The 27,261-nt window shown below is 39.6% G+C and overlaps 1 protein-coding gene across 5 annotated transcripts in view; it reads left to right on the forward strand.

Annotated features, from left to right (window-relative positions):
• Nucleotides 1-754: 754 nt before the first annotated feature.
• Nucleotides 755-27,261, forward strand: part of LOC133647132 (RNA-binding protein 39-like) — a 31,385-nt gene continuing 4,878 nt past the window's right edge. The window contains exons 1-14 of one of the 5 annotated variants that reach the window (XM_062043299.1): nt 880-927; nt 1,380-1,440; nt 18,733-18,797; nt 19,469-19,636; nt 19,738-19,784; nt 19,877-20,044; nt 20,136-20,195; nt 21,570-21,687; nt 21,767-21,919; nt 22,057-22,203; nt 22,284-22,349; nt 25,158-25,362; nt 25,423-25,509; nt 25,580-25,691. In XM_062043299.1, coding sequence (XP_061899283.1) covers nt 19,747-19,784; nt 19,877-20,044; nt 20,136-20,195; nt 21,570-21,687; nt 21,767-21,919; nt 22,057-22,203; nt 22,284-22,349; nt 25,158-25,362; nt 25,423-25,509; nt 25,580-25,691 — 1,154 coding nt within the window. In that variant the 5' untranslated portion in view covers nt 880-927; nt 1,380-1,440; nt 18,733-18,797; nt 19,469-19,636; nt 19,738-19,746. Of the gene's footprint in view, nt 928-1,379; nt 1,441-18,732; nt 18,798-19,468; nt 19,637-19,737; nt 19,785-19,876; nt 20,045-20,135; nt 20,196-21,569; nt 21,688-21,766; nt 21,920-22,056; nt 22,204-22,283; nt 22,350-25,157; nt 25,363-25,422; nt 25,510-25,579; nt 25,692-27,261 lie in introns of all 5 variants that reach the window. The other 4 variants (XM_062043290.1, XM_062043283.1, XM_062043265.1 and 1 more) reach the window with 4 other exon arrangements.

Raw genomic sequence — 27,261 nt, forward strand, 5'->3', positions numbered from 1 at the left:
CAACATTATTATGCTGCAGGTAAAAAATATTAAAGTTAAAGTACCAATGATTGTCACACACACACTAGATGTGGTGAAATTTGTCCTCTGCATTTGACCCATCCCCTTGGGAGCAGTGGGCAGCAGCGGCGCCGCGCCCGGGAATCATTTTGGTGATTTAACCCCCAACTCCAACCCTTGATGCTGAGTGCCAAGCAGGGAGGTAATGGGTCCCATTTTTATAGTCTTTGGTATGACTCGGCTGGGATTTGAACTCCAACCATTCTACACAAATGTCGATTTATGAAAGTAAGGCCTACATTTTCTAATTGGCTTAATGGTTTACAATGATCAATCAAATCTTGGAGAACGATTAAGAGTACAGAAGCCCTTAAATTGATATCTTTGTTAAAAACATTTAAAGTGATTTAGGTAGCCCTTTTTTTGTCATTTATTTTTTATTTTGTAATATTATTACTCTCTTTATTTGCTTTGGCTTTCTTTCCTTGACTTTTGTGTGAATTATAAATGTATGTTTGTTGTTCAATAAAAAAAATACAAAATACAAAAAATACAAAAATAAACAAAATTAAAAACATTTTGGGTTGCCAACCCCTGCCGTAGCCTAAATCATGTTAAGTTGAATAATATTGGCATGAGCAATGGTGAAAATAGAATAAGCCATTCGGCACGATGAATATATAATATAAACGTATGTTCATAAATGTTTTTAACGTTGAAACGTCTTTGAAGCTGATCAACGCTGTCAATTTGCACGTGGGCCCGTTCTCGCGCTTGTGAGATGGTCTCGCGAGAGTTCCCCCTCTGTTTCCGCCATTCCAAGACGAAGTTACGTCGCGCGGACGGTCGAGGGAACGAAGTTAACCAGGGCGACACTTGTATCTTTTATTTGACTTGCTACCGACCAACGAGGAATTTGGCATCGAGGTAAACCTCTCGTCTGTTCACCAGTGTTGTGGCTTTAAAGGCAGGAATTGGCGGTTAAGGCGGCTGGCCTTGCTAGTAGCTAGCATCATGAGCTAACAGCTAGCAACGCGCCGAAGGAGGCCTCGTGCATCTTGAGCTTTGAGCAATACCTGAGCCGAGCCTGCTGAGCCGTCCTAGTACGTGGACCAGTACTCTAAACATAACCTCTTCCTCCCGAGAACCCCAAATGTTTGTCTCTACCCGAACTTTGCGTTAGTCTCAACTGTTATCTTCATACCTTTTAACTTCGTTTTCAGTAAAAGAAAAAAAAGTCACGATTAGCACGGCAGTTGACGAGCTGCAACTTCTCTTCCAATAAAGTTCACGATGTCAATGTATTATTCTTATAATCAACCGTGTAAATAATTGATGTCCCAGTAATCCTTGTTAATACAATGTTTGTGTGTGCACAGCAGAAACAACATGGCCGATGATCTGGACATTGAGGCGATGCTAGAGGCTCCTTACAGAAAGGTGAGCGTCTCTTGCTGTTGCCGTGCCACACTCAGCCGGACCATACTGCTCCACTCACTACAAAAATAAGTCATGACCAAGCAAATGTACACCTTACTGGCCACATGTTCAGTTACCCTGGACAGCCTGATGAGCTCCACAGCAATGGGTCTTTCAGGGGAACGTTACATTTTGAGATGTGTAATAGTGTGCCTACTACTTAGATATTCAAAGCATCAAAATCTATTTAATTTTATATTTAATCTATATTCCTAACTTATTAGGACATTTACAGTAACTTTTTTCACAAGACTCTGTTACTTCCTATTATATCATTAAAAGTTTTGAAAATCAATGCATTTTATTTATCCAAACTCATTGACATTTTAACACTTGTAAATTCCAGCATTTAAAAAGTACTACAACCTTTATTTTATCTTGACTTTATAATATTCAACATAATTGATTACAGACCAGAATAGAAATATGAAAACAATTTTAAGTGAAAAATGATGTATCTCTGCCAGAAAGTTACATAATCATTTACAATGTATGTCAGTTAGCAACGTAACGCAAAGTAATGTGCGAATCTTCACAGAACTGTCAAGAAATGTCCGAAATGGAATAACAGGTTAGATTTTGGCCCTGATCAGTATCATTCCTACTGTTATGTGCCTATGTTTACAATAAGACCCTCAACTTCTGAGTGTGTGTGTGCGCGCGCTAGCAGTCCTGCCTCCACTCTTAGAGGCAAAGAGAGTGGATGACTGGCAAATGCTTCACTCCCATTTCTTTCTGCTGTAGATTGCTCAAAAAAGTTAAGGGCGGAGTTTAGGGCTGGGCGATATGGCTTTTTATTAATATCTTGATATTTGTAGGCCATGTCACGATACACGATATATATCTTGATATTTTGCCTTAGCCTTGAATTAACACTTAATGCATATAATAACACCAGTATGATGATTCTATGATGTCTACATCAAAACATTCTTGTTCATACTGCATTAATATATGCAAATTTTAAACTTTCATGCAGAGAGGGAAATCACAACTAAGTCAATTTACCAAAACTGTATTTATTAAACAGTTATTAAGCAGTGGCACAAACTTTCATGTACAAACCCCGTTTCCATATGAGTTGGGAAATTGTGTTAGATGTAAATATAAACGGAATACAATTATTTGCAAATCCGTTTCAACCCATATTCAATTGAATGCACTACAAAGACAAGATATTTGATGTTCAAACTCATAAACTTTTTTTTTTTTTTTGCAAATAATAATTAACTAAGAATTTCATGGCTGCAACACGTGCCAAAGTAGTTGGGAAAGGGCATGTTCACCACTGTGTTACATCACCTTTTCTTTTAACAACACTCAATAAACGATTGGGAACTGAGGAAACTAATTGTTGAAGCTTTGAAAGTGGAATTGTTTCCCATTCTTGTTTTATGTAGCGCTTCAGTCGTTCAACAGTACGGGGTCTCCGCTGTCGTATTTTACGCTTCATAATGCGCCACACATTTTCGATGGGAGACAGGTCTGGACTGCAGGCGGGCCAGGAAAGTACCCGCATTTTTTTTACGAAGCCACGCTGTTGTAACACGTGCTGAATGTGGCTTGGCATTGTCTTGCTGAAATAAGCAGGGGCGTCCATGAAAAAGACGGCGCTTAGATGGCAGCATATGTTGTTCCAAAACCTGTATGTACCTTTCAGCATTAATGGTGCCTTCACAGATGTGTAAGTTACCATGCCTTGGGCACTAATACACCCCCATACCATCATAGATGCTGGCTTTTGAACTTTGCGTCGATAACAGTCTGGAAGGTTCACTTCCCCTTTGGTCCGGATGACACAATGTCGAATATTTCCAAAAACAATTTGAAATGTGGACTCGTCAGACCACAGAACACTTTTCCACTTTGCATGAGTCCATCTTAGATGATCTCGAGCCCAGAGAAGCCGGCGGTGTTTCTGGATGTTGTTGATAAATTGCTTTCGCTTTTCATAGTAGATCTTTAACTTGCACTTACAGTTGTAGCGACAAACTGTATTTAGTGACAGTGGTTTTCTGAAGTGTTCCTGAGCCCATGTGGTGATATCCTTTAGAGATTGATGTCGGTTTTTGATACAGTGCCGTCTGAGGGATCGAAGGTCACGGTCTTTCAATGTTGGTTTCCGGCCATGCCGCTTACGTCGAGTGATTTCTCCAGATTCTCTGAACCTTTTGATGATATTATGGACCGTAGATGTTGAAATCCCTAAATTTCTTGCAATTTCACTTTGAGAAACATTCTTAAACTGTTTGACTATTTGCTCACACAGTTGTGGACAAAGGGATGTACCTCGCCCCATCCTTTCTTGTGAAAGACTGAGCATTTTTTGGGAAGCTGTTTTTATACCCAATCATGGCACCCACCTGTTCCCAACTAGCCTGCACACCTGTGGGATGTTCTAAATAGGTGTTTGATGAGCATTCCTCAACTTTATCAGTATTTATTGCCACCTTTCCCAACTTCTTTGTCACGTGTTGCTGGCATCAAATTCTAAAGTTAATGATTATTTGCAACAAAAAAAAAAAGTTTATCAGTTTGAACATCAAATATGTTGTCTTTGTAGCATATTCAACTGAATCTGGGTTGAAAATGATTTGCAAATCATTGTATTCCGTTTATATTTACATCTAACACAATTTCCCAACTCATATGGAAACGGGGTTTGTAAATTCCAAAACAGAACGTGCAAGATTGTCAGAGACATTTTAAAACAAGCTATTTGTGCACTTTTGTGCATGATGTCACCAAGATTACATATCAAAACACTAAATTAAAGTGCACTTTTTGTACAGAACGCCACTACAATAGTTTAAAACAAATAAAGTGCACTTTTGTGCATGATGTCACACAAAATATTTCAATAACTGTCACATAAAAATGAGCTGCATATCAAATAGTATATGTCCCACGGTGTTGATGTGGAAATAGTTGCTTTGGCATTTTGTGGGTGTGGCACCGAACGGAGATGTTGACATGCAAAATTTCAAGTACCGTATTTCCTTGAATAGCCGCAGGGGCGTTAATTAATTTAAAACCTCCTGTCACACCTGCGTTTACCGGAAACCGGCGGGATGGCCGTGCATGCGGTAATTATTTTAAAACCTCTTCTCACTCCGGCGTTTACCAAAAGGAATCCATAAAATTTAGGCGTGCGCTTTGAGTGTGATGTAAGCATACCATCATGAAAAGCACATTTAATTAACAAAAACGTTATTATGGTCTTACCTGTACTTATAAATGGAGTCCATTTGCAGCTCCTTCTGACCAAAAGCATCGATAACTTGTTTATAGAAGTCTTCCTTATTTTCTTTCTTCAGTTTTAAAAGTCTCTGTTTCGATGGAGATATTCCTTTAATTATTACCTCCTGCTTCGATTGAAAGTCCAGTTTAGAAAACTGTTTTATTTTAGATACCTGTATGTGATCCTCCAAGTTAGAAGTTCAGGCAGAGGGAAAAAATTAATCTCTTGCTGCGTGTGTTCACTTCTTCTGCAGTACAGGAAGTCGCAAGAAGGATCACTAGCGCGGCAGCGCCCTCTACCACCAGGAGGCGGGAGTGATTTAATGACTTATACAGTATTTCACACACGCAGCTACGGTATATTAATAAAACATAGCTGCTTACTGTTCTCTTTAGCATACTGTACCGGTATTCAATAGCTTGAACCTTAAATCCTACTGAAAAGCTCTTTATCTTTTTTCCTTTGTGCGATAGTAAACTACTGAAATCAGCTTCCTCCATTTTGAAAAGGAGGACAGATGCGTCACTCGTGACGTAACGAATTTGACCCGGTGGAAGTTCTAGCCATATGCTAAATATTTTGCGAAACGAGTTTGACCCGGCGAAAATTATAGACATGCGATAATAAAATTAATATTTTGCGAAACGAATTTGATCCAGCTTCAATAATAAACCGGCGATAAGGCCAAGCATGCGTTAATTATTTTGAGAAACGAGTTTGACCCGGCAGTAATTCTAGACGTGCGAATACTATATTCCCTGCGCCAATTCAAGGAAATACGGTACTCTTCATTCTCTTGCGGGTGATTTTTCAAATGATGCTACATATTAGCAGTGCTGCTACTTTTTGTAGCAACGCTTTTGCCTCATAAATGTTCAACATATTCCCGCTTGAAGCCAAACCACCGCCAGACGATGGATCCCGTGCTGTTTTTCTTGGGAATTATTTCTTCCTCCATTTGTTACCAGATTCGCACCTTCTCTCTCTCTCGTATTACCACCCGCACCACTCCGTTAGCATCACAGCTAACGTTACCATGTCGCTACCTCTCTGCACCGCGGGAGCGTGTGACGTTGCACACGTGACGTGTGTAAGAAGGTGCGCTTGTTTTGGTCTCTGTGAGAAGGAGAGACAAGGAAGAGTGGGAAACGCATGCAGTTTAATGCCCGCAGCTAAAAGCAACTGCATGAGAACGTATACTTGAATATCACGATATAGTCATTTTCTATATCGCACATAGACAAACCCGCGATATATCGAGTATATCGATATATCGCCCAGCCCTACTTCACTCCCATTTCTTTCTTTCTGCTATAGATTGCTCAAAAAAGTTAAGGGCGGAGTTTAACTCAGCTTTCAGAAAATGTCTGAATGTGACGAGGAACAAGTCATTAAATTTGGGGGCTGATTCGGATCATTTCTACCAGGTCACTTTACGTTTACTTTATGAGCCTCAACATCTGTGTGTTTGCGTGCACGTGTGTGCTGCGCCCACAAAAACGATTGTGGATGACTGGCAAGGGGCTTTACTCGGTTTCTTTCATTCTGCCATAGATAGCTGAAAATGTTAAGGGCAGATTTGGATTACATTTTCAGAAAATGTCAGAAATGATGTGACGAACAAGTGATCTAGATTGAGGACTTTTTTACTAATGGGATGAAGGCCCTGGCAGAGGTGCTCTTTGAGGCATCTGAAAATGCGGAAATTAAAATTTTAAACAATTGTCGAGTCAAAATATAAATTCTTAGTTTTTTAATGCAATATTAATAAAAATACGATCTAAACAAAATTTGTTCAACCCCTTGCCTCAGCTACTCGCTGTTCCTCTTGACTTACTGTAATGCTGCACTGAGTTGCAGGAAGGGGAGACGTCCGAAACACTGAAACAAGCTGGCTAGTTAGCTTAACCATCTAGCTAGCTTACTTGTTGTCGCCTCCGTTCGCTCTCCGAGCCACAACATTGACAGCTGTCTATTATACTGCTAATTATGTTTGGATGATTACAATCCAAACACTGGTAGTTCCGAACCAGTTGTAATTCTAGAGTATTTATTAGTAACCAGCAAGATTGTATATTTTTGAGGTGACGGATGTAAACAGAGAGAGGTCACAACATCAGAAGTCTATTACCCGAGGGGGCGTTGCTAAATTGAGAAATGTTTTCTGAGTTCTTTTCATGCATGGTGTAGAATTTAACATTTACATTTTCTATGATAATATTGTTAATTATCTATTGAAAAACAAAAACATGTGGTACATTAAGTGGTACATATGTCAAAAAGACAATTTAAAATAGGTTGGTAGATGAGAATAAATATAAAAGTAATATATAGTGTTGAAATGCACCCAATTGCAGGAAATTTAGTTTTGATTTTCAACATCTTATTTTGAGGTTTGTGTGGCAGCACTTTGTGCTTTTTTTTTTTCCTCAAAGGGTCCTCACATTCCTGAGTTATAAGAACCTGACCAGTGAACAAATACATTTTTGCATAATATAAAATAACATTAAACCCTTATTTAATTTGAACAGAAAAAATAAACATGATTAAATTGGTTCCTCAGATGATTAATTACTGTCCAGAATGGACATGGAAATGATAAAAAAAAAAAAATGTACTTATACATATTTCAATTAGAAGTTATCATAATCTATCATAATTACAACATATATTAAATTACGCAAATTTCGGTTCAAAAACATATTTCGTATGGTCATATTCACGTAAGTAAACGTCCTGGGTACATTCACATCTGATGTTGCGATCCTTCAGTTTGAACTTGTGCTTCACTGTCTTTGTCCACTTAAATTTGCTATGACTTAAGTCTCCCTGTAAGTCGGATGCCAACTTGAACAGGACGGTTGAATAAAGATAATCCAATTAAAGAAAAAAATACAGCCAGCGATGAAACCTCATTTTCGGGGGAAATCCCCAGTACTCTCCTGTACAGACATGCACACAGAGTAACAGGTTTTTACCGCCATGCAATGCGGGGATTGTGAAGTACCTAGATCTAAGAGTGCTGATGTGACTCTTACCAAGCATCAACACAAGAAATAGTTTTTTTGTATTTGGTGGTTGCAAAGCTAGTTAGCAGGATATTTGTAGCGGGTAAGAACAAGCTGTTGGGTGCAAATTAGGGTTACGCGTTATAAACTATATCCATTTGGACGATGGAGCTTTTAATACTATCGTCATATCGTGATGACGCATGTTGGTGACACATTCTAGCTGTCTTGCAAATTTGACCTGTTCCAAGCAAACAAAATGCGTCCAATGCAATCTAGCGTCCTCAACGCAATGTAGCGTCCTCAACGCAATGTAGCAGAGGTGTGGACTCGAGTCACATGACTTGGACTCGAGTCAGACTCGAGTCATGAATTTGATGACTTTAGACTCGGCTTGACAAAATGTAAAGAGACTTGCAACTCGACTTAGACTTTAACATCAATGACTTGTGACTTCACTTGGACTTGAGGCTTTTGACTTGACATGACTTGCTACTTTCCCCAAAACCCAAAGATTAAAAAGTTATTTGGGAGCACTCCGTATCTTTCATTTTCTACGTCTGTGTCTATAAGCGTGTGTGCTGCTAGTCAGCTGGTGTGCTGTCAGTACAATAGCCAATCAAATTAGATCTACGTTGTTTTCATCCCACAGCTCTCATCCAATCAAATTGCAGGACAACCACCGAACATGAGTTGTCAAACAACGCGGCAGTGAGAAACAATTATGCCAAAGTTGGTTTCGTTCGGGTATAAAAACTACGACTTGGTCAACAAAAAACGAATTGCCGTATGCAAATCACGCAGTTCGAATATTACAGACGGAGACGCAACAACTTCCAACTTCGTTCGACATTTGAAGTTCCACAAAGAAGGGTAAGTTTTGAATGTAAGTTTATTGGCTAAGTAACATGACTTTTATTTGCTGTGTAGTTAAATCAGTGAGGCTGTAAACTCGCTGCTAACGTTATAACCATAGACATCTTATAAGGGTACGCAGCATTGAGCGCTACTGCCTATTGGCACGGACGAGACGCGGCGCCGCCATCTTGGAGTGGTGATCCGCTCCACTCAGTGCAATTCATTTGGCAGGAGCAATGAACTGTCAGCGAATTTAATTCATCTTACCTCACTGAATACCACTGATTTTCACGCACTTTTTTTGTCAAACGTGTAGCTATGATAACGGACACATGCTTTGGCGTTTTTATTATTCATAGTTTGCTTAACAATAATATAATATTCTTATACGCTATAAATGGCCAGACGTCCGAGATCAAAACTGGGAATATAATCCCACAGAATTGGGAAAAAAACGGTCAGCTATTTTTAAGTTGAAGAAACAATATGATTAGGTTATATATACATGCGTATATCCTACATAAACAATGTATGAATACATTAGATATCTATAAATCTTAGGGACCTATAGACTGCAGCAGCAGAGAGTTTATTCTGTCTAGACACTTTGTATTGATATTTTCTATTACATTCTTCCCTTAAATGATTATGTTTACAGTGATTGTTTTATATGTATTTTTTATGTATGTCGCTTTGAATAAAAGCGTCTGCCAAATACTTAAACATAAACATATATAAACACCTGAAAGTCTTTATATCAGCTAAAACCACCAATCTGTTTCACTGGATTCAGAATAAAACCAAATGCTGTCTTACCCAACAATGTTAGTATTTCAATATTGTTACTTGAAGACTTATTCCTGGTTACAATTACACTGTTAAGAAAGTATTGTCTTATATTTTGCCTAAAATGAGAATGCATCATAATCAGTGGCGGTTGGTGAATTTTGTTTTAGGTGGGGCTGAAAGTTTGTAAACCAAACCCCTGTAGGGGGGGTCATCTCCCCCGGAAGATTTCTTTGTGATTTTCACATACAAATATTGAAGATCTTTGCTCCTTCTCAACTCTGTGGTTATATTATTTTCATAAAATACAACCAATAGTATGTTAATGTTTGTTTTTGCAAATGTGTTTATTCTGTAAAGGAATGAGTTAAATGTTTAAAATTGTTTAAACTATTAAAATGACTGGTTAATAGTGCTATTATGAATTGCAATGTCAGCACTATTTTTTTCCCTGCAATTTCAAATGCACTTGTTTTAATAAATAAATACAGCGTTTTAAAAGCATACACAATCTGTGTAAAAAATATTAGTCTGTGGTTAAAAGGACTTGAAAAGACTCAAAACTCAAAATGCAGGACTTGGGACTTGACTTGAGACTTTCTAGTCTTGACTTTGGACTTGACTCGGGACTTGCCTGTCTTGACTCGGGACTTGACTCGAGACTTGAGGGCAAAGACTTGAGACTTACTTGTGACTTGCAAAGCAATGACTTGGTCCCACCTCTGCAATGTAGCGTCCTTGCTCACGGCTAATGTCCCTCCACAGTGCAAGCCACTTCTAAATTAGCAATCCTCGCCTCCATTAGGGAAAATAAACTTTCTTGCAAGTAGCATTATTGGAGAACAGGGAATTGGTAAACATGCTACACTACACACCATAGGGCTTGAAACTGTAACGTAGTAAACGCAATGTATTGTGGGTCTAGCTGGCCTATGAATAGCTTATTTACATTGCTGAATGCAGGACTCTGCTAAAGTTATCTTTTAAATCAGGGGTCACCAACGCGGTGCCCGCGGGCACCAGGTCGCCCGTAAGGACCAGATGAGTCGCCCGTGGGCCTGTTCTAAAAAAAATATATATATATATATATATATATATATATATATATATATATATATATATATATATATATTTTTTTTTTTTTTTTAAATTAAATCTACATAGAAAAAAACACAAGATACACTTTCAATCAGTGCATCAACCCAAAAAACCTCCCCCATGCACACTCATCCACACCCACTCACACAAAAGGGGTTATTTCTTTCTGCTACCAATATTCTGGTTCCCACAACATAGACAACACATCTGCAAGGGACACAGTCCCTGAAGCACACATGATTGTATAGGCTGCTGGTCCACTAACATTTTCATTAATTACTATTTTTTATGTAATTATTTTTATATTGTTTTACTTTCTTTTTTATCCAAGAAAATGTTTTTTATTTATTTATCTTATTTTATTTTATTTTTTAAAAAAGGGCCTTATCTTCAACAGACCAGGTTGTCAATGAAATTAGATTTGTTTAAAGGGTTTTTTAAACCAGGGCAGTCCAGATAATGTCCAAGTCGGACTCAGCAACACACACCTTCATTCATGTACACAGAAAAAAATTAGGGAACACAACAGATTGCATATAATTTATAAACAAAATTTCATTTTCAAAATAAGCATTTATGTACAGTCCAGATTATGTCCAGGTCACTCAAATTAGGGAACACAACAAAAGATATCATATAATCTATAAACATAATTATACTTTCGAAATAAGCCTTTGAGGACTTCTCATTATTTTTTAAATGTTTTTTGGCATCATTATCATTTTCAACCATGTAACTTTCTAAAGTTAGAAAATACTGAATAAATGTTTTAAAGAAAGTAATACTAAGTGAATATCTGTTTTTGGCCTTAAAAATAAACATTTTACTGAGTACTATAATTAAATTGACTAAATCATGATTGTCAATGAATTCTCCTAAAATAACAGAAACCACATTAAGCTTCATAAACAAACCAATCCTTAAACACATTTTTTCAACTTCCACCCAAAACAAAGACACAATATGACAATACCAAAACAAATGCAGGGTGGATTCAGGCTCCTGACAACAAAATTGGCAATCATCTGACTCTGTCATATTCCATAATTTTAACATTTTCCCTGTGGGTAAGAAGTTATAAATAATTTTAATTTGAAAATAACAATTTTGCACATCGATAGTGGTTTTATAGATTAGTTTGAATATGGCATCCCATGGCAACGGGCAGTCAAAAAAGTCCTCCCATTTTCCATTTGTTGTATGAGGCAGCCTTCAAAGATTTCTTTATTAAATAAAAATTATACATTTTTCTATTTATTTTAGTTCCTTTTTGCCAACTAGAATTTCTTATTAGAGGTTTACAAACTAATAATTTAGTAGTTCCATAATTAATTATTTGTTTACATCTTTTCCCAATTACTCCAGTTAGTTGATAAAATGAAAAGCTTGAGCAAGCATCACCATACATAGCTCTAAATTCATCATACTTCATAATTTTACCATTCTCATTGATATCATTGACAAAAATGATTCCTCTTTCAAACATATTTTTCCAAAAGAAAGGCTTTACATCTATTACAATATTAGAGTTCATCCATATTAACTGCTGCAAAATATTGTCTCTTTTTTCTGGCACATAAAATTGAAAACACCACTATGAGTGGATTGTTTCCTTATGAACCCCGCCATGTTTCCCAGCAGACTCTCTGGGAGGGGATCACTTGTAAAAAAAGGATACAATTTCTTTTGATACAGTACATGTTTTTTGTCCAACAGGACATTTGTGTACCACTCAATGTTTAAATACATCTTTGGAACAATTGATGCTTTTAAAGACAGACACATAGCTTCAAGGTTGAGAAGTTTCAGGCCCCCATATTCATACTCTTTGTTCAAAACCTTTCTTTTAATCTTTTCTGGTTTGCCGTTCCAGACAAAATCGAAGACCCTCTGCTCATAAATCTTAAAGTTTTGTGATGGAGCTGGTAATGACAAAAACAAATAAATAAATTGAGGAATAATTAACAAGTTGGCAATAGACATTTTACCATACAAGGTTAGGGATTTCCCTTTCCATAATTGCATAATTTTGTCCAGCTTTCTTAGTCGATTATCATAATTTACTGAGCCTAGATCTTCCAGATTTTCTGGGACAACAACACCAAGTATGTTAACTGGTCCATCTGTCCACAAAACAGGCACTTTGCATTCAATTCGAAAGGACGTTCCCTTTAGATTTCCGATCCTTAACATTTTACATTTATCATAATTAAGCTTAAGGCCAGATTGCTGTGAAAATATGTCCAAAAGATTAAGAAGGTTCCGCAAACAATGAGGAAAAATCTTATCTTTGTGAATCAGCCTTTTCTGACATGAACTTCATCAAGAACAAACACAGAACACGCCTCACTGATGCACATCTGCAAGACTCCCTCAGAGTTGCAGTGTCAAGTTACACACCAGAGTACAACACACTAGTTAACAGCATGCAATGCCAGGCTTCCCACTAACTGACAAAGAAACAGATAACAGATTTGGTGTCCAGTTCAAAGTGTGACATTATTTAAAAATTTGAGAGTTTACTTTTGTATTTTACATGAGTTATTATTTGTACAAACATGGTGCAAAGTAATTCATGATTTGTTAAAAAATGTTAGTGGCTAGCTAGTTAAAATGGGATATTGTGATTTCACAAGACTGTCTTAGAAGTGATCATTTGAAAATGTTCAATTTGAAAAATGTGCACTTAGAGAAAATATAAAAATAAAGTGTTGCATATTGATATTTATCTGTTTTTATATATATTTATTGTGAGAAATCATTAAGATGATCAGTGTTTCCACAAAGATAAATATCATTAATTATTAATAATAACAGAGTTAAAGGTAAATTGAGCAAATTCGCTACTTCTGGCAATTTATTTAAGTGTGTATCTAACTGGTAGCCCTTCGCATTAATCAGTACCCAAGAAGTAGCCCTTGGTTTCAAAAAGGTTGGTGACCCCTGTTTTAAATAGTTCAAAACATAGCGCGAACGTGTGGCATCATTACCTGCCACAATCATTGTGGTCATCGCTTCAGGGGGCAAAAAAAAGATTGGGTTGATATTCTCATTTCCAGCATGAAAGCAAAGCCGAGAAATTCGGGTTACTGAGCTAATAAAGAGAAGGCGAATAGCCTGGAGAGCAGCTGTTAGACAATCCAACATCCCTTCGCATGGCATAGTTACATGTTAGTGTGTTCACAACATTTTCAGACTGGTAAGATTGAATCAATGCATGTTTTATTCTGTTTTACACGTACCATTTAGTAGGCTGTTGGTGTTAGCCAAGCTCGCTGCGGCCTACAAACCCCTTCCGTACACGTAAAAAGGCTTGTCTGTTTATTTTTAGTCACGGTTCCATCCATCCATTTTCTACCGCTTATTCCCTTCGGGGTCGCGGGGGGCGCTGGAGCCTATCTCAGCTACAATCGGGCGAAAGGCAGTGTACACCCTGGACAAGTCGCCACCTCATCGCAGGGCCAACACAGATAGACAGACAACATTCACACTCACATTCACACACTAGGGACCATTTAGTGTTGCCAATCAACTTATCCCCAGGTGCATGTCTTTGGAGGTGGGAGGAAGCCGGAGTACCCGGAGGGAACCCACGCAGTCACGGGGAGAACATGCAAACTCCACACAGAAAGATCCCGAGGCCGGGATTGAACTCACGACTACTCAGGACCTTCGTATTGTGAGGCAGACGCACTAACCCCTCTGCCACCGTGCTGCCTTAGTCACGGTTAAGCACAAAAATAAATGTGTATTATCTAAGTAGCGCAGTGATCAAAGTATTTAAAAGTAATAATGGGCTTGTGTTTATCAGGGAAACCTGCTTATGAAATGAGGCTGAGCCCCCTCACTCCATCGCGGACACTTAAGAGATAAAGAAATAGGTTATGCGCACAATCTGACTCTAGTGAAAAAATATAGACAAGTCTGGCTAGACGAGGGCGGCGGCTTCCTAAAATCTCTTGTTTCTATTGGACGTATTCATATGGATCAATTCCAGCAGTTTTACTTATTTTTTTCGAGTTAACAAGCCTTTTTCAGTTTGTCTAGGTACGGTGCCCTGATTTTTTATTTTGTACGATCCACTTTACAGCCATGGAAACAAAAGCTTTGGCCAACAAAAATGGCTACTGTGGCCCCACAATGCATTGCGAAATCACGTGCCCATTCGAGCCCTATAGGAGGATATGCTAACAACTAAGCTAGAGTGCTTGAATATTAAGAGCCGTTGGTGGATAGATACAAACCTCGACAGTAACGATGCCATGTACATCAGTATATGGTCGATACTACAGTAGTTAGAATTTTTATTTTTTCAAATAATAAAAAAAATATTTTTATTTATTGTTTACAAACTCCGGAAATAAGGGCCTGGAGACAGAGGGCTTTAAAGTACCTGTAAAGTGGAAAACCAGTTGACGTTATATACATAATTGTGTTTCATTGTGGTATGGTATCATTTTATTTTGAACATGCATACATTTACATGTGATACATCAATAACTTGCAGATTCTCATTTTTCTTTACATGTCCAAAAAGAAGTAGGAAGAAGCAAGGCTTATTTAACCTTACTCTTTTTCACTTCATATCAATTTCTAACATGTATGTTCACTTCCTGTTGTGTTATACATTCTATTGTGAATGTCCAATTCAGCAGTTCTCTTTATATGTCTTCAAATCAATTCCGATTCTCGTAATGAGATGAATTATATACAATTTTCAATAAAGTTCAAGATATTAACATTTTGCTTCTTTGTACCTGGTAACCACTTGTAGTTTGGATATACGACCGACGGTTAGTTTGCATGTTTATTAGCACCTGACAATTCTGTTGATGTTTTAGTGTTACAGTAAAGCTGCATCCGTTAGGCACTCGGCTTCAAAAACTTACTCATCATCCTTCTTGTGTTCGGGCTCCAAAATATAAGGTTTTGGATCATAATTTTTCCCCAAAGTACTAGCTGCTGGCTCTCACAAAGTCTGCTTGATTGGCGTTGTTTATGATTGATAAGAGATTTGTGGTTGCTACTTCTACGTCATGGATCATGTGACTGGCTTTCTCATTAAAGGCCTACTGAAATGAAATTTTTTTATTTAAACGGGGATAGCAGATTTATTCTATGTGTCATACTTGATCATTTCGCGATATTGCCATATTTTTGCTGAAAGGATTTAGTATAGAACAACGACGATAAAGTTCGCAACTTTTGGTCTCTGATTAAAAAAAAAGCTTTCCCCTACCGAAAGTAGCGTGACGACACCGGAGGAAGGACTGCTCATATTTTCCTATTGTTTACACCAGCAGCGAGAGAGATTCGGACAGAGAAAGCGACGATTACCCCATTAATTTGAGCGAGGATGAAAGATTCGTGGATGAGGAACACTAGAATGAAGGACTAGAATGCAGTGCAAGACATATCTTTTTTCGCTCTGACCGCAACTTAGGTACAAGCTGGCTCATTGGATTCCACACTCTCCTTTTTCTATTGTGGATCACGGATTTGTATTTTAAACCACCTCGGATACTATATCCTCTTGAAAATGAGAGTCGAGAATGCGAAATGGACATTCACAGTGACTTTTATCTCCACGACAATACATCGACGAAACACTTTAGCTACGGAGCTAACGTGATAGCATCGTGCTTAACTGCATATAGAAACAAAATAAATAAATCCCTGACTGGAAGGATAGACAGAAGATCAACAATACTATTAAACCAGGGACATGTAAATACACGGTTAATGCTTTCCAGCTTGGCGAAGCTTAAAAATGCTGTTGCTAACGACGCCATTGAAGCTAACTTAGCTATGGAGCTAACGTGATAGCACCGTGCTTAACGGCATATAGAAACAAAATAAATAAATCCCTGACTGGAAAGAGACAGAAGATCAACAATACTATTAAACCAGGGACATGTAAATACACGGTTAATGCTTTCCAGCTTGGCGAAGCTTAAAAATTCTGTTGCTAATGAAGCCATTGAAGCTAACTTAGTAACGGGACCTCACAGAGCTATGATAAAAACATTAGCACTCCACCTACGCCAGCCAGCCCTCATCTGCTCATCAACACCCGTGCTCACCTGCGTTCCAGCGATCGACGGAAGGACGAAGGACTTCACCACGATCATCCGTGCGGTCGGTGGCTAGCGTCGGCTAGCGCGTCTGCTATCCGAGTCAAAGTCTTCCTGGTTGTGTTGCTGTAGTCCGCCGCTAATACACCGATCCCACCTACAACTTTCTTCTTTGCAGTCTTCATTGTTCATTAAACAAATTGCAAAAGATTCACCAACACAGATGTCCAGAATACTGTGGAATTATGAGATGAAAACAGAGCTATTTTGTATTGTATTCAATGGGGTACCGATACTTCTGTTTCACTGGTTACGTCACGCGCATACGTCATCATCGAAAGACTTTTTTAACCGGAAGTTTAGCGGGAAATTTAAAATTGCACTTTACAAGTTAACCCGGCCGTATTGGCATGTGTTGCAATGTTAAGATTTCATCATTGATATATAAACTATCAGACTGCGTGGTCGGTAGTAGTGGGTTTCAGTAGGCCTTTAACTCTCAAAATAGCTTGGAAATCTCTTGAGATTGATACTATTTTGGTCATATGTAGAGGTGGGAATCTTTAGCCAACTCACGATTCAATTGCGATTCAGGAGCTACAATTCCATAAAAAATCGATTATTGATGCATCTTTAATTTATGTACATTGATGCAGTTTTACATTTCTTTTCATTTCACTAAATAAGTGTTTATCACTTGGTACTTTTAAAAGTGGCCCATTTGTAAAAAGAAATCCCCATCATGTTTATTAAGTTCATGGAAATGTGTGCAAACCTTGAACAGAGGTCCCCTTTAATAAAGGAACTGGTCAGATCTCACAGGGAAGTGGCTCGCTGCAGACAGCCAAACTGTCTGCATTACATTACTTTATTTACAGTAAATAGATGATTATTGTTTATTTCCCCCATCTCTAGTCATGTCTATTTATTCACAAACTTTGGAAGTCTTTTGGTGTCATAAATCAGATCCGTCCATCCATTTTCTACTGCTTGTCCCTTTTGGGGTTGCGGGGGGTGCTGGAGCCTATCTCAGCTGCAAGATATATATGATAATAGATTTAATACAGAGGCAACTTGTTTTTCCATTCTACTGGTATATTAAGGACAAAAACAAAATGTTTAAATCAGAACCAGTTGTAGGAAATAATTTAAATATTTAATTGCTACAATTACACCGCCATCGTGTTTTTGTCTGATTATAATTGCGATCAAAAATTGAATCATTCACAGATCTTGAAATTTTGAAGCGTCAATACCAGCATTGATATGACCAATACTGACTGCCCCTGTAACTACATGGTATTGGGTTGATACAGAAATTTGTAGTATTGCCCAAAACTAATGTAAAGTATCCAAACAGAATCAGTGCTTATTACTTTTTAATAAAAGTGTAGATAGAACCAATGTCACAACGGAAAGTAACCAGATATTAATAGTAGAACTTCGTTTATAATGGTTTATAAAGTCCATTTGACACACCTGGGTGATCTCTGTGGATGACCTGAGATGTTGGATGTGTTACCGGGAGCGAAAGGTGCCGTCCCGCCTTTACGGGGAGAGTAAGCATAGCAAGCACACTCTCCATGGCCCCAAAGAAGGCAAGATCCAGGCAGGGCATGCTGTAAAACCTTCATCCCTAGTCTTTCTAAGCCACTCACAGCATATTGCCTTGAAGGAAATGCGCCAGGCAGGGGCCAGCCGCCACTACGTGTTGCAGTCACGGTTTCATCCACTACTGTCTTACCGCTGTCATCGTAGCTTACACTAAATCTATTTTCCGCTTGCAATGTATCCAACTTTCAAAACAAGCGCCTGCACAACTCTACTGCTACATGCTCCAAACCAATTTGTAACACAAAGAAAAAACATGATCAGAACTTGTTTTCGCTTGTTCAAATCTGTTTATAAACCTTTCCAGCCCTAGTTTGTGCCTAATATTGAGGCTGTTCATCCAATGTACTGTGCCAACAACAGATTACTTATAATTGGTGTGTATTTGTTTAGGCATAGTCAGTCAAAAATCTGTTTGTACTCACTTCTAATGTTGAAATATGATACGATCGAGATGTGTGTAAAGCAAAAGTGCTGACCTTCCTGCGACAAAGAGCAGTACAGTCCTTCTGAGCATGATGAAAGTGATATTATGATCAACTGTCTTGAATAAATGCACATCTATCTTTCTTTGTAGACTTGCCTAACGATTTCTCACCTCTACTCCCCTGAATGCCAGTGTGATCTATCACAGACATGAAGGTAGTAAAAAGCCCCATCATGCATTGCTCTACCATGGTCCCCATAGTAGACTGGCCCAAACCCCCTGATGATGAACAGTCGAGGATGGGACGAGATCTTCCTCATAGACATGATGGCACCCTCATCCCGAGAGCATCATGGGATGGCAAAGCATTGTATTTGTTAGCTTGGTGTTTGGTGCGAGCTTCTTCGTGTAAGGACAACCTTGTTAAAGCTTTAGCTTCTCGTCACTGAAGGCCAAAAGGATGACGCTGCTACAAGAAGTGTGGCCTTGTGTTTGTTGAAGTCGGAATGGCCTAAGAAGTTACTGTCCACCAAGAAGGCTGTGAAACGGAAGCAAGGTTGCCACGACCTTGTGTGTGTTTGTCGTTCAAAGCTGCCTGGCTTGTTTGTGCTGATTCAGAGTAAGAAAGAAAGCTTGTTAAAACTCTGACTGGGACTTGGTTAGGTTGTGAAGTAGTCAGAGCAGTGGTGTAGGACATGATTGGCTGGATACAGGTGTCCGTAGTTGCCAGTACTAGATCAGATGATATGTTTGCTATCTATCATAAGGTGTGGACGGTAGTGTCAAACTGGTGGTTCTGGTTCCGGGTAGTTGCGGCAATGAGGGCTAGTGTAGAGGGCTTGGTTCTGGTTCTTAGTTGAGTGACTGAGACTCCTGTCTGCTCCAGGGCCCTTCAGAGGAGTCCCATCAACCCAAAATCAGCCCAACATCCACTGAGGAAGAAGAGTCCGAGTTGGACTGTGGCGTGTCTGTCTGCTGCCGGATCTCCAGCCGGCTGCCCGACTGACCTGACCTCTGACCCCCTCCCCCAGCACACAAAGCAGTCTGTTTTAATGTAACTCATTCACCTGTTTATATTCTCTCTTGCCCCACCCCTCCCTGACCTCGATTGTTGCATCTGCCTCTTCATGCTGTTCTCTGTCGAACCCCGCTTAGGACGACAAGATGGGCAGCCCCGATGGCGGGGAGGAACATTCCAAGAGGTACCAACACCATTCTATCTGCTCCAGCATGTTACCTGTCTTTATGCCTGTCTGATTTATGCTGTCGTGTTTGTGATTGGATGCTACTACAGCAGGAAGAAGCGCAGCCGCAGTCGTGACCGGAGGCGCAGCAAGAGTCGAGAACGAAAGAGAAGTCGCAGCCGCGAGCAAAAACGCAGCAAGGAAAGACGGCGGAGTCGTAGCAGAGAGCGCCGCCGCAGTCGCGAGAGGGGAGGGCGCTACAGAGATTATAACAAATCGTAAGTATGAGCTTGCAGTCGCTGACCACATAAACAAATTCAATACAAGCAGAAAGAGGACTTTGTGAAACGGGTTTGTGTCTGTGTCCAGGCAAGGGAGGAAGCGGTCAAAGAGCAGAAGTCCCATCAGGAGGGAAAGGAGTCCAAACAGGTGAGACTTTATTAAAATGTGTAAAATAAACAAACTTTTGTGAAGTTTTTGTTTTGTGAGCATGTTTAACCAACATGGAACAATACGTGAAGCTAGGCGAACACACATCTACTATGCTAAATGTGTCCTGTGTTGCACCCCAGGGATCAATACTAGAACCAGAATTGTTCAATCTTTATATTAAATGGCATTTGTTAAGTTGTAAAATATTTAAAGTTAGTATTATTTGCGGATGATACAACAGCGTTTTGTTCAAAGAGAGAACACACAGAAAGCTAATACAAATAATAACCGAAGGAATTAACAAATTAAAAAGATGGAGTGACAAAAACAGACTATCCTTAAGCCTCAGTAAAATTAAAATAATGCTATTCGGTAACAGTAGAAGGGAAAGTCAAACACAAATAGACGGAATAGAAATTGAAGGAGTAAATGAAACCAAATTTCTAGGTATAATGATTGATGATAAAATTAACTGTAAATCTCATATAAAAAATATACAACATAAGGGGGCAAGAAACACATCGATAATGAATAGAGCTAAACATGCATTAGACCGAAAATCACTCCATATTCTCTACTGCTCGCCAGTGTTACCATATCTTAGTTATTGTGCAGAAATATGGGGAAATAACTACAAAAGTACACTTCATTCATTAACCGTGTTACAAGAAAGATCAGTTAGAATAATACATAATGTTAGATATAGAGAACATTGAAACCCTTTATTCATTGAATCGGAAATACTGAAATTCTACGACAGTAAATTTGCAAACCTCTAAAATTATGCACAAAGCAAACTATTATCTGCTACCCAAGAATATGCACCAGTTCTTAACAAAAGAGAATAAATATAATCTTACAGAAAAATGCAATTTGAAACATTTGTATGCACGTACAACACCTAAGACCTTTAGTACATCAATGTGTGGAATTAAATTTTGGAATATATTAAGCAAATAAATCAATGTACTATGATCCAATTCAAGAAACTCTTCAAACTTAAAGTGTTTACAAAGTACAAAGAAGAAGAACCATGATAAACGTGCTGAGTTTATCAGAATTTATCCATTCATTTTCTAGATAATTGTATTTATCTCACCATATGAAATATAACTTCACTAATTATTTATTTTTAATTTTTTAATGTTAATACTTGCTTATATTGTGAATACATTGAGAACAGGAAAAGAACAAAAGTGTTAGCAACTGCTATGTAGAGGAAAAAGGGCTAGGATTAAATAAGATCGGTTTCTTCCTACTCCTTTTTGAACATGTTGAATAGAGAAACTGGAAATTGTGATGTATCATGTTGTATGTGATGTATCATGTTGTATGCATGTATTTTTTAAATAAACCTAAACTCGAACTCAGGTTGCCAACCGACAACTTGACTCCAGAAGAGCGAGATGCCAGGACTGTGTTCTGCATGCAGCTGGCAGCCCGCATTCGACCTCGAGACCTGGAAGACTTTTTCTCTGCTGTAGGCAAGGTAAGAAGCTCACACCAACAGGAAGCAGGCGTTGCCTTTGGGTGTTACTCTGCAGGACATAACCTCCTATGTTCTGCAGGTCCGAGACGTCAGGATGATTTCAGACAGGAACTCGCGCAGGTCAAAGGGTATTGCTTACATCGAGTTTGTGGAAGCCAGTTCTGTTCCTCTGGCCATTGGTCTGACTGGGCAAAGGCTGCTGGGAGTTCCTATCATTGTGCAGGCCTCACAGGTGCGGAACAAGATATGTTTTTTAACTTCATCTGCTACTTTTAAACTATGTGCATACTATTAGTAAAGTAGCATAGCAATTTATTTTTGGTTACCAGCTGGCATTAGCTTTACAGCTTTAAAAACTTGTGTATCTAGGCTGAGAAGAACAGAGCGGCCGCTGCAGCCGCAGCAGCCAACAACCTGCAGAAAGGATCGTCAGGACCGATGAGGCTTTACATTGGTTCGCTGCACTTCAACATCACAGAGGAGATGCTGAGAGGAATCTTTGAGCCGTTTGGCAGGGTGAGCTAAACCTGGCTTGAACATGTAAAAGTCCAAAGTTCCCTTCAGAATAGTTACTAAGATGGTCATTGTGTTGGCAGATTGAAGGAATCCAGCTGATGATGGACACAGAGACGGGACGTTCCAAAGGATATGGCTTCATCACAGTGAGTTGTGTTTTGTCCTAGTTCTAAGCCTGGGCTGATAGCAAATTTTGTTTGACGATATATTGACTTTCAAATTATTGTCAATAAACAATATTATTGCCATTATATTTTTGAGACCAAATTAACCACTGATGTAATGACAATACATAAAAATAATGGTAAATAATATATTTTAACATTGCAATTGAATTGTAAACTTTTAAATACCAAGTTAAATAAAACTAAAATATATACTTTGTCTGTAAGCAAAATTTTGAACTTAAACAAAAAATCACAACCAAAATCAATAAAATAAGTTCTCTCTGTTTAAGAAGGCGCTAGGGTACCCTCAATTATACACAACCAAAACAATAAACAAAATGGCTAAATAAAGTAATGTTGACCAAAATGATCACGGTTATCCTTATCGTGGTATTGTTTAATGTGCTCAAAAAGAACTTATACACATACTAAAATATTTTTAACCGAGTTGTATTTTCCTTATAACTAAAGTAGACGCAAAGTGTATCAAAGTGCAGTTATGAATGACGGTTCTTGGATCATGTTAATTTAATACGGTAATATTAACCGTCGGGAGTTTTAAAAAGGTTATCATTACTAACTTTTATTTGTAGTACAATCGCCCGCAGCCGCAGAAACCAATGCAAAGGAGTGACCGCTCTTGCAGACCGTCTCGCTCGCCATACACGCACATTAATTAAACAAAACACAAACTTTGCATCACTAAGAGTCAAATCACTTGATGGACAAGAGAATTCACCCCTTATTTTCATTCCGCTGGTGCACAAACGTGCGCAGCTACTTAAACCGATAAAAAGCGTCAATGCTCTGGAAACTTGCATATGTCGATTTATCGACGCTGGAAAACTTACCGACTTAAAGGCCTACTGAAACCCACTACTACCGACCACGCAGTCTGATAGTTTATATATCAATGATGAAATCTTAACATTATAACACATGCCAATACGGCCGGGTTAACTTATAAAGTGACATTTTAAATTTGCCGCTAAACTTCCGGTTCGAAACGCCTCTGAGGATGACGTATGCGTGTGACGTTGCCCGGCGAACACGGGTATGCCTTCCACATTGAAGCCGATACGAAAAAGCTCTGTTTTCATTTCATAATTCCACAGTATTCTGGACATCTGTGTTCGTGAATCTGTTTCAATCATGTTCATTGCATTATGGAGAAGGAAGCCGAGCAAGCAAAGAAGAAAGTTGTCGGTGCGAAATGGACGTATTTTTCGAACGTAGTCAGCCACAACAGTACACAGCCGGCGCTTCTTTGTTTACATTCCCGAAAGATGCAGTCAAGATGGAAGAACTCGGATAACAGAGACTCTAACCAGGAGGACTTTTGATTTGGATACACAGACGCCTGTAGAGAACTGGGACAACACAGACTCTTACCAGGATTACTTTGATTTGGATGACAAAGACGCAGACGTGCTACTGTGAGTATGCAGCTTTGGCTTTTTTTTGCGTATGTACGTAACTTTTTTAAAATATATAAGCTTTATGAACCTTGGGTTAGGTGAACGGTCTTTTGGGCTGAGTGGTTGTGTGTGTTGATCATGTGTTTGAATTGTATTGGCGTGTTCTATGGAGCTAGGAGCTAGCAGAGGAGCTAGGAGCTAGCATAGCACGTACCGTACCGTACGTGCGCGTCACGTACGTAACTTTTTAAAAATATATAAGCTTTATGAACCTTGGGTTAGGTGAACGGTCTTTTGGGCTGAGTGATTGTGTGTGTTGATCAAATGTTTGAATTGTATTGGCGTGTTCTATGGAGCTAGGAGCTAGCAGAGGAGCTAGGAGCTAGCATAACAAACACGCAGGTGTTATTATGCAGGATTAATTTGTGGCATATTAAATATAAGCCTGGTTGTGTTGTGGCTAGTAGAGTATATATATGTCTTGTGTTTATTTACTGTTGTAGTCATTCCCAGCTGAATATCAGGTACCGTGAGTATGCAGCCTTGGCTGCTAAACATTCGATAACTTGACCGTATGTGCGCGTCACGTACGTAACTTTTTAAAAATATATAAGCTTTATGAACCTTGGGTTAGGTAAACGGTCTTTTGGGCTGAGTGATTGTGTGTGTTGATCAGGTGTTTGAATTGTATTGGCGTGTTCTATGGAGCTAGGAGCTAGCAGAGGAGCTAGGAGCTAGCATAACAAACACGCAGGTGTTTTTATGCAGGATTAATTTGTGGCATATTAAATATAAGCCTGGTTGTGTTGTGGCTAATAGAGTATATATATGTCTTGTGTTTATTTACTGTTGTAGTCATTCCCAGCTGAATATCAGGTCACCCCCGGCTCTCACAGCATCTTCCCTATCAGAATAGCTTCAACTCCCCACTAGTCCTTCACTTGCACTTTACTCATCCACAAATCTTTCATCCTCGCTCAAATTAATGGGGAAATTGTCGCTTTCTCGGTCCGAATCTCTCTCACTTCATGCGGCCATCATTGTAAACAATAGGGAACTTTGCGTATATGTTCAACTGACTACGTCACGCTACTTCCGGTAGGGGCAAGCCTTTTTTTTATCAGATACCCAAAGTTGCAATCTTTATCGTCGTTGTTCTATACTAAATCCTTTCAGCAAAAATATGGCAATATCGCGAAATGATCAAGTATGACACATAGAATAGATCTGCTATCCCCGTTTAAATAAAAAAAATTCATTTCAGTAGGCCTTTAATTTTCATTTATAGCTGGTTAATTGACTTATCGAAAATCGGCCTAGGCCAACCTAGTTTTGACAAACCCTGAGGCTGACCACTTGTCAAACTCAGTTTGCAGACGCAGAGTGCGCTAAGAAAGCGCTGGAGCAGCTCAATGGCTTCGAACTAGCAGGTCGACCCATGAAGTTGGGGCACGTGACAGAGAGGAGCGATGGCTCTAGCGCTGCCTCGTTTCTTGACAACGACGAGCTGGATCGCAGCGGCATCGACCTCGGAACAACCGGACGCTTGCAGCTCATGGCCCGCCTGGCAGAGGGTTAGCCTGCACAATTGCTACAGTTTTGTAGTTCTGGTTCTGACTGTTTGTTTGGTATAGGTACGGGCCTGCAGATCCCTCCTGCTGCCCAGCAGGCACTGCAGATGAGTGGAGCCATTGCTATAGGAGCAATGGCAGCCGTCTCAGGTACACCGACATTAATTAGTTTGCTTTTAGCTGGTCGAAGGTCATGTGAATAAAGATTTGTGTCTCCCAGCTGCCATGAATCCAGGTCTCAACCTCAACATGAACCCCCCGGCTCTGAGCCTTCCTTCTCAGCCTTTGGCCACACACTGCTTCCAGTTGTCCAACATGTTCAACCCCAACAGGTACGCACATTTACACACCTAATGGTGAATGTGGTCCATACCAAAGCCAACGTTTATGCTTCTGCATAGCCATCATTGGGTCTCTTCCAGCACTTTTATGAACATTTTTAAAGTTCAGCAATGGGGGTTGTGTGTTCTACACAATAGTTCACGCGAGTAAACTCACTGAACCGTGACTACTATTTTGCTTTTTAGCTTTCTCTTTTGCTTTCCCCTGTGTTAGTTAAAAATGGCAAATCTTTACAGCTGTAGAAGATATTTTGCTTGAAAAATACACTTAATGGTTTTAAAAAGAGACTTTGTTACACTCACATTGAAAGCTGAACCATTTTCAAAAACATTGACATGGAATTCTCATTACTGAATCTGATGAAAATTACAGACATTTTTAATTGTCTCCAGCTTCAAACTTACCGTACTTACAACCTTAATTTATTAACTTAATTGGATCTTGAACAGGGTTTATGAAATAAAGCTTGTATATTAAAGTACATCATCATCATCGGCAGCTCAGTCTCGAGAGACCATACTGATGCGCGTCTGGAGTCTTGTCATGTTGTTTGGCATCGTCTGCTATGGCTGCGCAGTCCGATCTGTGAGTGACAGTCTTTATTGCAGTTTGTGCAAATGAATAAGGTGGCCTGGGTTTGAGGGGTTGCTGCAGTGCACTTCCTGCGTCTCCTCTTCTCTGCTGCAAGCCGATCTCTTGCCACCTCAGCTTCTGCACTGCCCTTGTGGACAGTCTGACGCCAAGCATTTCTGTCCATGGCCTGTACCTCCCAGCTGTCAGGAGAGATGTTGCATGCTTTCATGTCTCTTTTGCAGACGTCCTTGAAGCGTAGTAGGGGGCGACCAGCTTGTCTGGTGCCAATGGTCAGTTGTCCATACATGATGTCCTTAGGTAGTCTTCCATCCTCCATCCGTCGGACATGGCCGAGCCAGCGGAGACGGCGTTGACTCAGCAGGGAGTACATGCTGGGGATCTTGGCGCGCTGCAGGATGTTGGTGTATGGGATGTGGTCCTGCCAGCTGATGTTGAGGATGCGCCTGAGGCACCGCATGTGGAAGGTGTTGAGCCGACGTTCTTGCTTCATATAGGTGGTCCAGGATTCACTTCCATAGAGAAGGGTGCTGAGAACGCAGGCCTGATATACACGGATCTTGGTGTGTTCTGACAGCGCTCCGTTCTCCCACACTCTCTTGGTCAGTCTAGCCATGATGGTATTTGCCTTTCCGAGACGCCTGTCCAGTTCGATGTCCAGTGAGAGGTTGTTGCTGATTGTTGATCCCAAGTAGGTGAACTCGTCCACAGTGTCCAGTCTGATGTTATCAACTGTGATGGAGGGGGCAGTACTGATGTCTTGTGCACTGATGTTGGTCTTCTTCAGGCTTATTGTGAGCCCAAACTGCTTACAAGCATCGGCAAAGCGGTCAGCCAAACTCTGAAGGGCATCCTCTGTGTGAGTCATGAGGGCTGCATCATCAGCAAACAACATCTCCCTGATGAGAACTGTCCTGACCTTGGTCTTAGAACGCAGTCGCGCCAGGTTAAACAATCTCCCATCAGACC

Source organism: Entelurus aequoreus, linkage group LG01, assembly GCF_033978785.1.
Source record: "Entelurus aequoreus isolate RoL-2023_Sb linkage group LG01, RoL_Eaeq_v1.1, whole genome shotgun sequence".
Taxonomy (NCBI): domain Eukaryota; kingdom Metazoa; phylum Chordata; class Actinopteri; order Syngnathiformes; family Syngnathidae; genus Entelurus; species Entelurus aequoreus.